Source organism: Sprattus sprattus (genome assembly GCF_963457725.1).
Source record: "Sprattus sprattus genome assembly, chromosome: 10".
Taxonomy (NCBI): Eukaryota; Metazoa; Chordata; class Actinopteri; order Clupeiformes; family Clupeidae; genus Sprattus; species Sprattus sprattus.
Genome location: NC_137908.1, coordinates 17,689,910 through 17,706,147, shown reverse-complemented (window position 1 = coordinate 17,706,147; position 16,238 = coordinate 17,689,910). Strand labels below are relative to the sequence as shown.

The following is a 16,238-nucleotide window of genomic DNA, read 5'->3' as shown; positions in this document are numbered from 1 at the left end:
GAAGAAAAGAAAGAAGAGTGAAAGAAGGAAAGAAGAAAGGAAAGAAGAGTGGAAGAAGGAAAGACAAAAGGAAAGAAGAGTGAAGAAAGGAGAGAAGAGTGGAAGAAGGAAATAAGAAAGGAAAGAAGAGTGAAAGAAGGAAAGAAGAAAAGAAAGAAGAGTGGAGAAAGGAAAGAAGAGTGGAAGAAGTAAAGAAGAAAAGAAAGAAGAGTGAAATAATGAAAGAAGAAAGGAAAGAAGAGTGAAAGAAGGAAAGAAGAAAAGAAAGAAGAGTGAAGAAAGGAAAGAAGAGTGGAAGAAGTAAAGAAGAAAAGAAAGAAGAGTGAAATAATGAAAGAAGAAAGGAAAGAAGAGTGAAGGAAGGAAAGAAGAGTGGAAGAAGGAAATAAGAAAAGAAAGAAGAGTGAAAGAAGGAAAGAATAAAGGAAAGAAGAGTGTAAGAAGGAAAGAAGAGTGAAGAAAGGAAAGAAAAGTGGAAGAAGGAAAGAAGAGTGGATGAAGGAAAAAAGAAAGGCAAGAAGAGTGGAAGAAGGAAAGAAAAATGGAAGAAGAAAATAAGAAAGGAAAGAAGAGTGGAAGAAGGAAAGAAGAGTGAACACGAGTGGCTCTGGATGAAGAGATAAAGAGAGAGTGAAAATATTGAAAAAAAGAGATAAAATTGGAGTGAAGAAGAGAGATTGAGTGTGAGAGAAAGTTGACTGAGAGAGAAAGATGGAGAGATGGAGAGAAAAAAAATAGAGAATGGATGGTGTCTTAATGTTCCTAGTTACAGTTAAATTGAGAGGGACAGAGAGAGAAGAGGTTCCTTTGATTTGGCACAGGTGTCAGTAAAGCACAGGTGCAAGCCTGTTTAAAGACCCTATTATGATGTCATAATGGCCCAATGTAAGTCAATGGGAGAAATGTATATTCGTTTTTCTTTAATATCTTAAAAAGTATAAAGTTTAGAAAAGTGAAAAATACATAGCATAAGTGTCCTTTACAAGACCTACGCGACAAAGTTTGAATGAAGTTTCTACGTTAAGCGGTTCGGGCTGAATTAATCGCAGAAAAAGGTAACAAGAATAAGAAGAAGAAGAAGCCTAGGAATAACAATACAGGGCATTTCATGCACTGTAATAAGAAGAAGAAGAAGAAGAAGAAGAAGAAGAAGAAGAAGAAGAAGAAGCCTAGGAATAACAATACAGGGCATTTCATGCACTGTAATTAAATCGAATTGAACATGGGTGCCGAAATGAAAACCAACAGGTATCGCAGGCGCAACACACAAGCAAGGCAGCCAGTGTGAAAACCAGCCTCTGGGACATATATTGAAATGGAGAACATGGCTGTAGCATTGTTGTCAGAGAAGCCAGTATTTCAAACTAGCATATTTCCTTAATCTCTGATGACATATCATGGTCATTAATGATTTAGAACAGTAAATATATTCCACATTGGTCCTTTAAAATAGGCCCAATCATGAGCACAATCTGAGAAGAGGGATATCAGACCAAAAACTAAACTAATGTGAAGGTCTGGATTGAAGCCAAGGATAGTAGTTTTATTATAGGCCTACATTGACTTAATGTTTATTGTTTTTAAATCATTAAACCACTTTTTTCACAAAAATACGACCCATACGAAAAAAGTTGTTGAAATATTAAGATAGAGAGGGGGAAACAAAAATAGCTTGCAAGAGGTAAAGGTTTTGTTTAGTTAGAGAACAGAATTGTTTCGAGGCATGGCATTTGGGCGAAAGGGACGAGTTTCAAGATTAGGCCTTAAAGTTAAAATAGAGAACTATTTTTTTTTACTATTTGAAGTGGTAACTTTGGGACAATGTTTTTGAAATATCCTATTAATGCAACGACGCAACAATTTATAAGAACTCAATTACCCACAAAGCTATGCAGTTCACCGAAAGAACTCTGGGAAAGAGAAGGGCGAACCATTTTCTCTCTTAGCTAGTAGGTAAATCGTTAGCTTTCTGTCCAAGCTCTTACATGTAAATGTTTCAGCCATAGGCGTATCGCTTTGCAGGGCTTGAACCGACGTCCAGTGGAGAAGCATAGTGCAAGTTGCTAATAAGTGTTCATAATTAAGGGTAAGTCATGGTATGGTGAATCGAAGGGTTCGTTTGCAAATGTAAAATGGTATTCTGAACGCGATTCTAGTTACAAGGAAGACGTCTCCATCTTGACTGTTTGCGATATGCGCACGACACCACTTCAAATGTGTTTTCAGAATTAATTCGACAGCCGGCTAACAGGCTAGCTTGGGGCTTTTTCATCTGCTCCAATACGGCTGTAGTAGATAGATGGTTAATTCTATTTATTCTCATAATCAAGTGTATTGCAATGGCAAGTTTAAAAACTCGTTGTTTGATGAGTTAACGTCAGCAAACATTGGTATGTTAAGGCAATGAAACGATCTCTGTCCCAGGCAGCTAGTAAAGCGTTACGTTACAGCAACTGAGTAACGTTAAGCTAATATAAGTGGTAACGTTGTAAGAACGCGCTTTGGCCAGTTTACTTATGTAATGTTGAAATGACGTTAGTCTGAAATACCAGTTTACTCAATACTGGATGAACGGAGCTAAATGTAATTGGGCCAGTGCAATATGGTTTTCGGGATTTTAGGTTAACGTCGTATCTTTAGGCCACAGTTATCAACGTCCGGTTCAAGCTGGTTAGGTAAACTACATATCGGGAAAAATCGAGGTAACCGAGTAAGGCAGGCTGGTTGGGTAACGCTCGACAGCTGGCGTGAAGTTAGTTTTATATCTTTACCTTGCAATGTATGGTGTACGATGTATTGGCTTAAATTGATGTTACCAGGCTCTTAATCTGGTGATTGCACATTTGGTACCCATAACATAGTTGTGTTTCGCATTGAGATACGTAAGATTTTTCTTTGCGATATGTTTGGTTACTTAAAAAAATTTAACTAGTTGCTTGGTTCTAAAAACCAAAGAAAAGAACAGTAAATAATCAACTCGTGAATCTTAATGCCATATCCTGGATTGTGGAACCATTGAATAAGTCAGTCTTGTGGCTACGGTGGCCATTGTCATAACCCCCCAAGGTAGTCGTCAAATGTATTTATAAAGCACATTTAAAAACAACTCACCCTGACCAAGTGCTGTACAATTAAATCACTATAAAACATCAAAACAAATAGGAAACAAAGAAAACAATCAGATCACAAAAAAAATCAAATAGAAAAACAGAAGCAACACACTCAACTAAGCATTTATGTACACATCAAAGAACAGAAACACTTTGAACAGAAAGCAAATATACAAATAATCAACTTAAATCAGGGGGATCCGAATGCTAAGGAATAAAAGTAAGTTTTGAGCTTGGACTTGAAGGAGTCAATAGAGGAGGCTGATCCTATACAGAGGGGGATGCGGTTCCACAGTCTAGGGGCTCCAACATCAAAATTGCGGTCGCCCCTGGATTTAAGTTTAGGTTGGGTGATTGGTGGACACATGTCATGGTCATGCATGCCCAAATATAAACCAAATATTAATTTAAAATCCTCCAATATCAAATTGTGGTGTTAATGCAATCGAACCATACTACTTGCAAGAGAAGGCCTTGGACCTTTTTTTGGGGGGGGGGGGGTCCACAGCATGAGTGGAATGACAGTGTTTATATTGCTCATGGTATCAAAAATATTTATTAATGAGGGTATTATGTCTGTATGGACGACCTAATGTTTATCATATAAGCACACGTGCTGCACTAAATGGTAATTTCGGCTGGTTGTGCACCTCCCAATTCTTGCCTGATGAAAATGTATCAAATGCTTGCATTTACACTCTGCTCACAAGTAACGTCTTTTCTTGATGGAACTCACTAGACAAAAAACCCCAATGCTCCATAATCCAGTCGAAAGTATCTTTTGATGCCATTACTTATGTCAACCTAGTTAATGTTAATGCAATTAACACAAGCACTAACCAGAAACCTTTATGACCTGTCCAGTTTAATCCACAAATGATTATTGGTGATGGAACATTTAAACTATGTGACTCATTACCTCTTCTTATTGCTGCTTCCATTAGTAAATCCACAAATGAATACAGGTGATGCAGTGAAGCTGTCATTTTACTCTAATTCGCAGCACACCTTCCAGCAATTTAGATGGTATTTTTCACGGGCACACGATACCTATGGTTTAACAGAAGACCGCAGCCTGACGAATGTGAGAAAAGTTATGACGCTGTGTAGATGTCTCAGTTGGCGCGTGCAATGACCCATCCGTCAAGGCCTAGTTGATAATCATTAGCTTAAAGTAGCTGTGTTGTCCGGACAGATAACTGTTTTGAAATACTCAAACAGAAGTGAGCAAAGCAGAAAATTGTAGAAGCCTTAATTAGTGCTGTAGCGATGCGTCGATGATGTCGACGCGTCGATTTCAAAATTACGTTGACGCCATATTTTTACGTCGACGCTTCGCCATCAACACGTGGTTGACCCAAACAGAAACAAACATTGCGCAAGGACTGAGAGAGCAGAAACCCAGGGAATTGCTTGGCGCAATTAGTTGATATTGGCGATCTAACGTAGTGAATCATGATACATACTATAAGCTGACCAACACCATGACTTAGCTCTCTGTGCCGTTTGTTCATGCTTAGTTGCCGTGTTCTGCAGCCGTAAGTTAACGTTAACTAAACTGACACACTAGTAGCTAGCTAACGTTAACTACTAGCAACCAAGCACGAACAAACTGCACGGAGAGCTATAGTTTGCTAGCACCACCGAAGTGCGCAGAGCTCAAGCTACACAACACACTGAACAAACGTTAAATTAATGTAACCAACGTTACTTATTGTCCCCTTCACGAGAGACAATGGGGTGCGTTTCTATCTCCATTCTCAAACGCACCCTATTGTCTCGTATTTAAGGTTTGTTAAGTGTGTTGTGTAGCTTGAGCTCTGCGCACTTCGGTGGTGCTAGCTAACTATCTTCTTAGCTCTCCGTGCGGTTTGTTCGTGCTTGGTTGCTAGTAGTTACGTTAGCTAGCTACTATAGCGGCAGCGGCTAGACAGCTGTGTCAGTTTGGTAAACGTTAACTTACGGCTGCAGAACACGCCAACCAAGCACCAACAAACGGCACAGAGAGCTAACTCATGCTGTGGTCATTTACGAGTCAAACACATAACATTAGACTAACGTTGGCCAGCTTGTAGTATGAATCATGATTCACCACCACGTTAGATCGCCAATGTCAACTAATGCAGCCAAGCAATGTCCAGGACAGGGCTGCACATAAGGTGGTGCGCAGTGCTCATCAATGAATGAATGTTTTTATAAGCACTGAAAACATTTAAATTAATGAGCACCACATCCAAATGTGATGGGGCTCATTTGAGTACCAAACATTTTTACGGTGAACTCTAGATCTGGGGTATTTATTTGAGATACATTATGGTTTTAATCGAGCAACAGAAAAATAATCGTTAGACTAATCGTCCAATTAGTCGTTAGATTAGTCGACTATTTGATAAAATAATCGCCAGATTAATCGTTTTGAAAATAATCGTTTACCCCCAGCCCTAGCCTTAATGTTAAACAGTTGTTTATGCTTTCCTTAGTTGGCAAGATGAATTTCTATTGCTCTTGCTAACAGGTTCTCTCCCTTTTTCAGTATTTGTTGATTGTCAGGCTGTTGCAAGGAATGGGAGGAGATAAACGGTGAGTGCCAGTCAGCATTGTCTGATGTTGTCTGTGGTGTTTTACACAACACTCAACTTTTTTAGTTAAATTGAAACAAATCATGTGTGATTGTGTATGTTAGGGTGAGTCGCTCTGAGCGAAGTGGGCGATACGGTTCAGAGCAGTCCCGGGATGAGTCTAACTGGAGGGATCGACGAGACCGAGATCAGGATCGGGGCTACGACTCCCATCGCTGGGGTGAAGATCGTCGCAACGACCGTCATGGAGAGGGAGAAAGATGGTGGGGCCGGGACAGTCCTGAGGTTGGTGCTCTTTCAAACACTTAGAAATCTTTTCGCAAAGCAGAATGCCAGAGTTGCATTTTTTTCTGACCCAATGGTAAAAGTGTAACCTGTGTTGTGTAGACAAATACAGTCCCACAACGATCCCAAACTCGCAGTCATTGTCATGACCGGCTGGCATGCTCGCAAGAAGGCTTAAAACCCATGGGTCCTAGCTTCTGTGGCTAAGGTGTCTGGGAGTCCTTGCACAGCCCTGTACCCGCTGGCTACCGTTACATTCACCCCCCCTTAACCTCACTCCCAATCCGATGTAATTTGCATTTTGTAGACAAGCAGACGGGTGTGATAGTAAGGGGGCAAAAACCCATGAGTGCTAGCGTCTGTGGCTAGCTCATCTCTGAGCCATAGCTATTATCAGCATCATTTCATAGCCATACGTTGCAATGTTGATCTTGATCTGCCATCATTTGATATAGTACTGCTATTTATTACTGAAGTTTAAAAAAATATTTTAAAGACTGTCTAATCTGGTGGTATCAGAACCATGGTGGGATACTATGATTTACTGTCAAAAAAATAGGTATAAAATAGTATATTATGCAACAACACTGATCTTTTACAGGGAGTGAAAAAACTTAGATGGTCTATTTGGAGATTTTGTGTGTCTTGGTCTTTTTGATCTAGGGTTAAAAATGTGACCAAACCCAGTATGGGCTTTCCTGGATTCACTTGTCTTGTCTTCGTGCAGAGGGGGAGGAAAAGGCGTGGCAGCGATGGCTCAGATGATGGCCACCATTCGGATGGTGATTACTGTGAGCAGGACTATAGGGGTGAACCTGGCGACGAGAAGGAGAGCAAAACCATCATGCTACGGGGCCTGTCACTCAACGTAACTGAACAGGATGTAAGTTTCCTTATCCCCTGACAGTCATTCAGAATACACAGTGGTGCCTTTCTTACCTAGTTTGAGCCCAGTTCTTTAGATTGTTCTGTCTGGAGATCTTTTTTTTTTGTCTTGTACCAACAGTGGAAGGTGATAGTGCAGCTCTATGACATGCTAGCTTAGTGGCTGAGGATGCAGGTTCTCTTGGAACTCCACTTCAGTGCTTGTTTTGATGGGTCAATCTGCTTTGTTGTTGGATGGTCTCAGATCCGGACAGCTCTGGAGCAGCTGGAGGGACCCCAGCCAATGGACATCCGCCTGATGAAGAAGAGAACAGGTGAGGCTTTGGCGCTGCGAGGTTCCCTGCTCTCCCAAATCCTGTGTCCACTGGGCCAACCTGCTTCCGTCCCAATCCGTTTTGCCATAGCAAAAAAGCTATCTGGATCACCTGCTACATTTTAAGTTCTAAGTACTGTAGGGAAATACATGAGGTTGTAAAATTGGTCTTCGTTTCATGGCTCTGCCAAAGGTAAGTTTTTTTGTGTGTAGTCTGATGCAAAGAATGCATAAGATAGGAGGTTTTTTTTTTGCTAATCGTCAATTAAGTTACATTTAGGCAGTTAGGTGTTGGGGTGGGATTTGCACATTTAATCAGATGTCAGTTCAACCTTGGGTTTTCTTAGAACTATTTGAAATTGATATGCTAATCAAAAAATTTGACTGGCCATTCAAAAACTTAGATATTCAGCTTTTATTTAAAGTACTTTGCCTTAGAAAACCTAGGCAATAAATAAGAGATTAAGCATGTACAATTGCGTGCTTGCGTTGAACTGACCTCTTTGGTTTCCCTTTGTAGACCACATGAAGCTGCACAGTGTAAAGTTTTTTTTGTAGTCTTTATGAATAATCAAGACTTTGTTGCTATGGCAAACGATTGGACCCGTCACTCCTCCGCCGTTTTAGCCTGTGTTGGGCTCGGAGGGGTTTTACGAAGCAGTTTGTGACAGTTTGAATGTTATGCCAATGAGCTTTTGAACTAACACGCCTCCCGTCTATATCTGAATGCCTTCTCTAGGTATAAGCCGAGGTTTCGCCTTCGTGGAGTTTTATCACTTGCAAGATGCTACCAGATGGATGGAGACCAATCAGGTTGCTTCCTAATCACCAAGTCTAGTGTTATACCTTTGGGATCAAAAACAACAAAACTATCAAAAAACTAAAAAGAGTGAAACAAAGACTAAAATCCCATGAAACTGGACTGTGTTAGGACTTTTGGAAGTTTCTTGGGAAGTCTGTTTCTCTGAAGGGTTAGTGGATAAGTTGCTAGCTAACCACTTTCAGCAAACCCTTTCAAATCTTTTGCCATAATTACAGAAGATTTGTCTGAAGAATTTGTTAAAAGAAGACTCATTACTGTTGAGTAATGTCACTCGTCATGGCTTTCAAGACCATTTTAAAAATATTCTAGGGGTGAGACTGTTTGGAGGAGTCCTCTCTAACTAGTGTGCATCTTTAAAAAGCACTAGTCAGGACCCCTTTTTGACAGTTTTGAATATGACCCCTATCTGCGAAATCTGCTTTATGTGGTCTCATATTAAGTTTTGGTCACTTATACAGACCTTTGCAAGGATAATTATGTACTTAGCTTTTTCTTTATGCATTCATAGGTTGTGCTTGTTTAGTCCTGACAGGGTTGTGTGAAAGATCTAAGAAAAGTCTAGGATGTACCCTTTTTTTTTACACACTGTTCCGGCTCCTCCCGGACACTCGGGTCCCAAACACCGTCAAGACACACGTACACCATGCACAAATGCGTGCAACACACACACAGTTCAGCCAGCAAGGGGGTCCCTCACCCCCCAACCCTGCCTTGCCTGCCTAGTAGTGGCTGTTCTTGGGCTGAGAGTTGGAAGGTGAATGCCAAGGAACTTGAATGACCATGACCTCTGACTTCCCTCCACAGAAACTGCTGATCATCCAGGGGAAGAGTGTGGCTATGCAGTACAGCAACCCTCGTCACAAGTTTGAGGACTGGCTCTGCAACTCAGTAAGTGGACACTACCCTCCAAATTAGTTATTTAATACGTTACCGTTTCTGGGTTAGTCCCTAAACCACCTACTTGAAGTACCCCCAAGGGTTGCTTAGGTGAGGTTGTCATCCAGAACGATGTCAACTCTAGTTGTAGCCAGGTTTTAGTGTTTTTGTAGCTGCAAGGGTTTGTGTGGAGAAGAGGTGGGCAAACTTATCCTGAAAGGGCTTGAATGAGGCAGGGATGAACCTGCAGTTTTGCTAGCCTTTTCCAGGTAACCTTGTCCACCCCTGTGTTGTAAGTAAAGGGTAAGTACTGTGTTCCTGAGAGAAGACGTTAGTCAGTAGCTGCTGTTGTCAATTAAAAAAACGTTCTGACCGGTTACTTGCAGTGTGGCCTGTACAATTTCCGGAGAAGGCTGAAGTGCTTCAGGTGTGGCGCTGCCAAAGCAGGTAAGTAGAGTCCCGACTCGGAGGCCACACCGACCGCAATGTCCTCCCCTCCATCACTGTCAAGTCAGTCTCAGCCATGCCCTGGCACCAATGCCAGTTCCCATCATCTCTGTTATCAGGACCTTGATGACAGTTAATCTTTAGTAATACAAATGTTTACCCTCCTCTGAAAGACCATATTGATACTAGGCCACTCTAGCTCTCACCGCTAATGCTTAGGCTAAGTGCCATTTGTGATCAAAACTCATTTCAGTAGACAGACAGACAGACAGACAGTCAGCCGGTGAAGCCTCAGTCAGTTGTTAGCATTGTACTTGACTGAGGCACCTGTGTCCTGACTCTTCTTGACGGAGCAGCGTTGTAAGGCTGCTATCAGGTTGATGTGTGTTGTCTCTCTGTTTGCCTCCTCCCCAGATGCTGACACCCCTAGTACCACTGGCACCACTGATACGCAGTCCAGCGGAGATTACTATGGCGACAGTAAGGGATTTTACTTCTAATTTTGCATGATTGATCTATTCAAAGCATACTCAAACTCTGGTTAATGTTTGCGTGACTGTAGTGGAGGGAAAGTGTTCAATAGAATGTGGTAGTGTTTAGTTTAGCCCAAGTTTATCAAACATACACAGAAGCTTTCTAAATGCATTATGAAATGTTTAAGGATTCAATCGGAATTGGGTGCAGAGTGGTAAATATATTTGTGTCTCCAGCTATCATCCTGAGGAACATCGGCCCTTTGTCAACAGTTGAGGGCATTATGAATGCCCTGGCACCCTACGCCAACCTCTCAGCAGGAAACATCCGTCTCATCAAGGACAAGCAGACAGGCCAGAACCGTGGCTTTGCTTTTGTCCAGCTCTCTTCCCCCCTGGTACACATACCTTTACAACCTTTCATCTTTTACATTAAAACATTTTCTTTGCAATTTTCAGCACAAATAATAAAAGGTGATACTGAAGTCTTTGTGTCCTTTGCAGCTGATTTACCAGTCAGATTTGCATGAATTAGAAGCCACCTGAATTTAGCATCCATTTTTACTTTGATGTGACGCACGCATGCAAATCGTGCATCAACATCATTTCCTGGCAAACTCTGTTGACAAACGTGAACTGAACTTATGAACCATAGTTGTTGCAAGCCAAAGCAATGGCCCATACTCAACCCATCATCTTTTGCTTCTTCAGGAGGCCTCCCAGCTGCTCACCATCCTGCAGGGTCTGCAGCCGCCCCTCAAGCTAGATGGCAAGACCATAGGTGTGGACTATGCCAAGAGTGCACGCAAGTATGTGAACTACTACATTTCTGATGTTTTTGCCAGTCTTCTTTAATTATTGATATTACTAGGCTGCAACTCATGCATATTTTGGTAGTCGATTAATCAATCCATTATTTATGTAGCTCAATAAACTTATAACTCTTGACACATTATTTACTCTCTCTGAAGGTCGCTTCCATCTTTCAGTAGATTTCTAAATGCTCAGGACACAGCATAGGTCTCCAATCACGTTTGTAAATTGCACACACACCTGCGTGGAGAGAGAGACATGCACATAAGTGCAGAAACATTATGTTAGCTAGAAGCCCATAACATTTGCTCACTATAATGTTGTTGGTAAGCTGATAACGTTAATGCTAGCTTTCGGACTACTGTTAATGCAAGCCCACTTGAATCGAAGATATCTTTAGCCCATTAGCCAATGCAATCCATTATAACAAACTTTTTTTTTTTTAAGGAAGTTAAGGAATTATCTAATATATTTTTATCTGCTGACTTTGCAGGGATTTGCTGCTGCCTGATGGGAACCGTGTCAGTGCTTTCTCTGTGGCCAGCACTGCCATTGCTGCAGCCCAGTGGTCCTCTCAGGTGAGGTGGCCTCCTTAAATCAATTGTGCCCTAAATGCATTCGGCCCCTTATGGCTCTTAGAAGACAGAGACTGTCCAGGGTTATGTATTAACACTGTCTATCTCTCACCCCAGCCTCAGCAGGCGGATACAGAATCTGAGTACAGCTACTTGGAAGAGGGCTATGTGCCTTTCACACAGGTGGGACCACACCTCCACAAAATACTTAATACATACACCCCTCTCCACCATTTACCAATAACACATGCATGGTGAACAGATGTTGGCCTTGAGAATTACTGCTCTAGATATTGTGATGGTAATGTCTGTCTTTTGTGTCCGTCAGGAATACCAGGCTTATTACCAGCAGGCTGTTGCACCAGACCCCAACCAGGGCAATGGCCTCCTTGGAGGTAGGTACTACTCTCATCCTGGAATTGAGACACTCAGTATGTCCATGTACATGTGCCGCTCCCCAAAACATGCAGTGTTTTCAGTTGTGTTCTGTCCCCCAGCTGCCCCAGGAGTCAAAGTGGTCCCCGGGTCCTCTGTGGTGATCTCCCAGACGGCTCAGGTGTACCAGCAGCCGCATTTTGTTGGTCACCCTGGCCAGGTGAGCCTCAGGTTTCACTCTTTCGTGACCACCTCTCTGTAGTAGTTCTTGTGTGGTGTCTGCTTCCTGCAATGAACATTTTAAACTAACAAATGTAAAGACAACCGTGGTTACAGCCCACGACACTGCCATGTGGAATGGTGGACATTTCATGCAGCCTGACACACGTCTGGTTTTGTTTGGCTTTAGTCTTTGCTGGGTGTGCCCGGGGTGGACGGGAAGCCACAGTCTGCTGCCACCAACACATCTGCTGGGGACAGAACGGGTGAGTTTTCAGAACCATATGTGATAATGCACTAGACATGCATACATACAACATACATATTCAATCTTCTCTGTCTATGTCTTTACCTGCATTAGTTCCAGACACCTACCAGTATGATGAGTCCTCGGGCTATTACTATGACCCCCAGAGTGGCCTTTACTACGACCCCAACTCACAGGTACTTCCTCCTTCAGTTAGGTTTTACTGGTACATAAGGTGGAAGAACAATCTTTGTTGATTAGTGAACCGCAGTTTGTCCATGACTTAAATCTTTCCCCCCCCACTCTGCTTGCAGTACTACTACAACTCTCAGACACAGCAGTACCTGTATTGGGACAGTGAACAACAGTCATATGTGCCGGCAACGGACGCCAATGCCCAGGCAGCTGCAGCAGGCACCTCTGGCTCACCCCCCAAAGAGCCCAAGGAGAAGAAGGACAAGCCCAAGAGCAAAACTGCCCAGCAGGTTAGCCCACATTCAGACACATGCATAAAAACACACAGCAGAAAGGGATGGCTAGATAAAAGGATAAGAGATTGCTGGAAAAGGATAAAAGAGATGGCTAGACAGAAAGATAAAAGCAGTGGCAAGAAAAAAGATAAGACGCGACATTCCATAAAGCTGTGTCCATGTGAGTATGGGGTTAAGAAATGCATAGTGACCTGTGTTAACATTCTTGTGGAGAGTATTTTGGTAGCGGGAGACTTCTGAACTTAAAAGAAATTTGAACAAACTTAGAACTTTTTCTAATTTAAGTTTGCACATGTCGCATACATGTTTTTACCATACTCTCCCTCCAATTAATGTTAAATCACATTTTAAAATTGAGTTTTTATTGCTTTGTAATACTTTTATGTCAATTGTTAATATGATAGATGAGCTTAAGTGTAACTTGTTCATGTTCATCATTGCCTTTCACAGCTCACTACACAAGTTCACTGAAGTGATGCATGAAGAGCTTGTGTGTGTGTGTGTGTGTGTGTGTGTGTGTGTGTGTGTGTAATGTTTTCATTTCAGCACAGGTCTGTTACACCCATAGCTCTTGGTGTCTAGCATGTAGGTATCTGCCAGCTCTCACCTCCTGCTCTCCATGTCTCCTTTCCTGCAGATTGCTAAGGACATGGAGCGCTGGGCCAAGAGCCTAAACAAACAGAAGGAGAACTTCAAGGGCAGCTTTAATCCCATCTGCCATGAGGAAAGGAGAGAGGCGGCCGCGGCCGATGCCGGATTCACCCTGTTTGAAAAGAAGGTAAAAATCATAGTGGAGGTACCTGATGGAGATGGCCTAGTCATGGGGTTTTTAAGAACCAAGTGTGTGTGTCTCTGAGCTGTTATAAACAGCTCTAAAGTATTTTTTACAAGGAGCATTTCACAGGGCAGTGGTGAATAGGGTTTTGAGCTTGGACTTTAATGCTCTGTATGCTCTGCCTGTGCAGCAAACGGGAGCCCTGGACCGACTCGTGTGTGAGGCAGCCAGGGCCGCCGAGGAGGAGCCACCACAACCGCAACCGCCTCCAAGCACATCCAAGGTCAGCATTCCTGCTCCGGGCTTACAGTCTCTTAAGTCCTCTGGTCTTCGCTTCAATATGCAGTCAGCACTCAAAGTCTTTTTAAGGAGCTAACGAAAACAAATACATTTGGGATGAGAGTGGGAAGGGCATAAACAGTGGTCAAAGTAGATCTAAATTATTTATGTATGGTCTTACTCCAGTGGAAGAATAGCTCAAGTCGAGAACAGTAGCATAGCATTGCTGTGTCATGAGGCTTTGATACTACAACAACAACAACATGCCCAGCAGTTGACAAGGAGATGAACCAGTGCTCTTTGTGTCTGGGTGTAGGTCGGGCTGGTGGCTGCCTACAGTGGGGACAGCGAGCCGGAGGAGCTGGCTGAGCCAGACCGAGGGGAGGACGGCTCGGACCAGCTGACCGACTGGAAGAAGCTGGCCTGTCTGCTCTGCAGGAGGCAGTTCCCCAACAAAGAGGCGCTGCTCCGTCACCAGCAGCTGTCTGACCTCCACAAGGTACTGAGACCATCCATTTATCCATTCTCTGGTGCATTCAGGCATTCCTGAATGCTTGCAGTCTATGTTTCTCACTTGATCTGCATCAGAAAGTCCACTTCATTAGACCAGTTAAATGAATCTTGGATGTGAGGACAGTACAGCCTGTCTACTAAGTCTGATTGACTTAAGTATTCCATTGTCTTATGCTGATTTAAGGATACGATTGCCTTATGTATTCCATTCTCTCATGCTGCTTTAAGGTACAGTCCAGTCTAACTGGTATTAACTTTTTCATTTCAGCAAAACATGGAGGTGCACAGGCGCTCAAAGCTGACTGAAGAGGAGCTAGAGGAACTGGAAAGGAAAGAAACTGAGGTCAGTACACCTCCAAATATAGGTCTGAGTGTGTGTTTGCATAATCTGCCTTATTGAGTATTTTTGGAAACATATCTTTTGGATGTAAGAATTTAAATGTCTACTTAAAGCTGTTTGTAACCTTGTATTGTGTTCACTAGCAACATTTGTAGAAGTGTAGCCAACAGGGTTGTGTGTTGCTGTTACATGTTTGGCCAAAATAGTACTTGAAATGGTGCTATTGCAAAGTCTGCAAGTATTTACCCTCAATGTCATGGTTTTAGGACTGATGCCTCTTTTATTTGGTGTCAAATGTGCTCATGTGAACTGCTCCCCCCCTTTCTGAACAGATGAAATACAGAGACCGAGCAGCTGAGAGGAGAGAAAAGTACGGTATCCCAGAACCCCCTGTTCCCAAGAAGAGGAAGTTCACCCCACCTCAGCCAGTTGTGTGAGTACCGTTACTTGTAGTACTTTACAGTCCTTTACTGCATTTGCTTGCATACATGTTCCTGGATATTCCCTGTCCCTGTTGTTGAAGACCAGAGGCCTCCACTTTAATGAGTGAAAGCTGTTAATAATTGGTTTTGGTTTTGCTTTGTGATACCACAGGAACTATGAGCAACCCACAAAGGACGGCCTGCAGAGTGACAACATTGGCAACAAGATGTTGCAAGCTATGGGCTGGAGAGAGGGTAGTGGGCTGGGCAGGAACCAGCAGGGAATCGTCGCCCCCATCGAGGTAGGGGCATTTTACAGACACACTTTAAGCAAAGTCCGCTATCTAGCAAAGTATAACATATAGCAACAACACACACACACAACCAATGTTCTTAGGAATGTTAGCGACTCACCTTTTGTTTTAGAGACAGAAGTGTCTCAGTGTGAAATGTGTGTCGGCTCATGTCAGTCAAACACAAGACTGCAAACCGTCGATAAGATTATGCCAGCACTGCTTTTGTCAAGGTGGTGTGTTCATTCATAAAACACCTGGAGAGAGGGATATGCACTACGGCTCAATGTGGTTTGTGTTTCCATTGCTCTATATAGGCTCAGATGCGGGCAAAGGGGGCAGGACTCGGCACCAAAGGAAGCCATTATGGTGTGGCAGACGGCGCATCCTACAAGGACGCTGTCCGCAAAGCCATGTTCGCCCGCTTTACAGAGATTGAATGATCTACCTCTGAAACCTGATTCTTTCCAGGAGCCCGCCATACAGCCTCATGACACAGGACCTGCCCACGTGATCTCACCATGCAATAGTTCAACAGCCCTTGCGATTGTTTTGTTGTATATATGTACAGAGTGCGATTGTCCCTTAAAATGTGGAAATGATGTGGATGATTCTTTTTTCTTTTTCTGAGGGGTGTGTGTGTGTGTGTCATGTTGGCATGATTGGTGTATTGTAAAGTTTGTATGATACTGGCATGGTCTCATTTTTGTACAGAGAATAAAAGAGACATAACTTTACCATGTGCCTCGGTCTCTGTCTGGTCAACGCAGACATATTTTTCCTGCCATTTCTCTGGGAGACATCCCAAGTTAAAAGTTCTGGTGGTATTTTCCCCCTGGCCTTTATGACTAGATTTTCACTAGAGCAGCCATACATGGAACTGAAGCATATTGAAGGAAAATCAAATCAGTCTGTAACTGAAAGATTTCTTTTCAGGCAGTGGCTGAATTTTACCATGATAAGGAGTCCAACTGACCATGATAAGGAGTCCAACTGATAACTGCCCTGACATTTAATAGACTGGCTATTGAGTAAATAAAATGTCTGAATTTCATGGGTTTTGAACAGACTTCTGTAAGTTACAGCAAGGGATCCCCACCACAGG

At 42.8% G+C, this 16,238-nt stretch overlaps 1 protein-coding gene across 1 annotated transcript; it reads left to right on the top strand.

Moving 5' to 3' along the window:
* Window positions 1-1,949: 1,949 nt before the first annotated feature.
* Window positions 1,950-15,870, top strand: rbm5 (RNA binding motif protein 5). Its single transcript, XM_080846802.1, has 25 exons — window positions 1,950-2,086; window positions 5,644-5,690; window positions 5,794-5,974; window positions 6,702-6,857; window positions 7,104-7,173; window positions 7,912-7,985; window positions 8,800-8,883; window positions 9,258-9,318; window positions 9,733-9,798; window positions 10,029-10,189; window positions 10,503-10,600; window positions 11,098-11,182; window positions 11,297-11,362; window positions 11,508-11,574; window positions 11,677-11,774; window positions 11,964-12,039; window positions 12,135-12,217; window positions 12,335-12,505; window positions 13,149-13,289; window positions 13,477-13,569; window positions 13,882-14,064; window positions 14,347-14,421; window positions 14,751-14,851; window positions 15,013-15,142; window positions 15,451-15,870. Exons 2-25 carry the CDS (start codon window positions 5,674-5,676, stop codon window positions 15,574-15,576), a joined length of 2,463 nt encoding a protein of 820 aa, XP_080702928.1. The 5' UTR covers window positions 1,950-2,086; window positions 5,644-5,673; the 3' UTR covers window positions 15,577-15,870.
* Window positions 15,871-16,238: the final 368 nt, after the last annotated feature.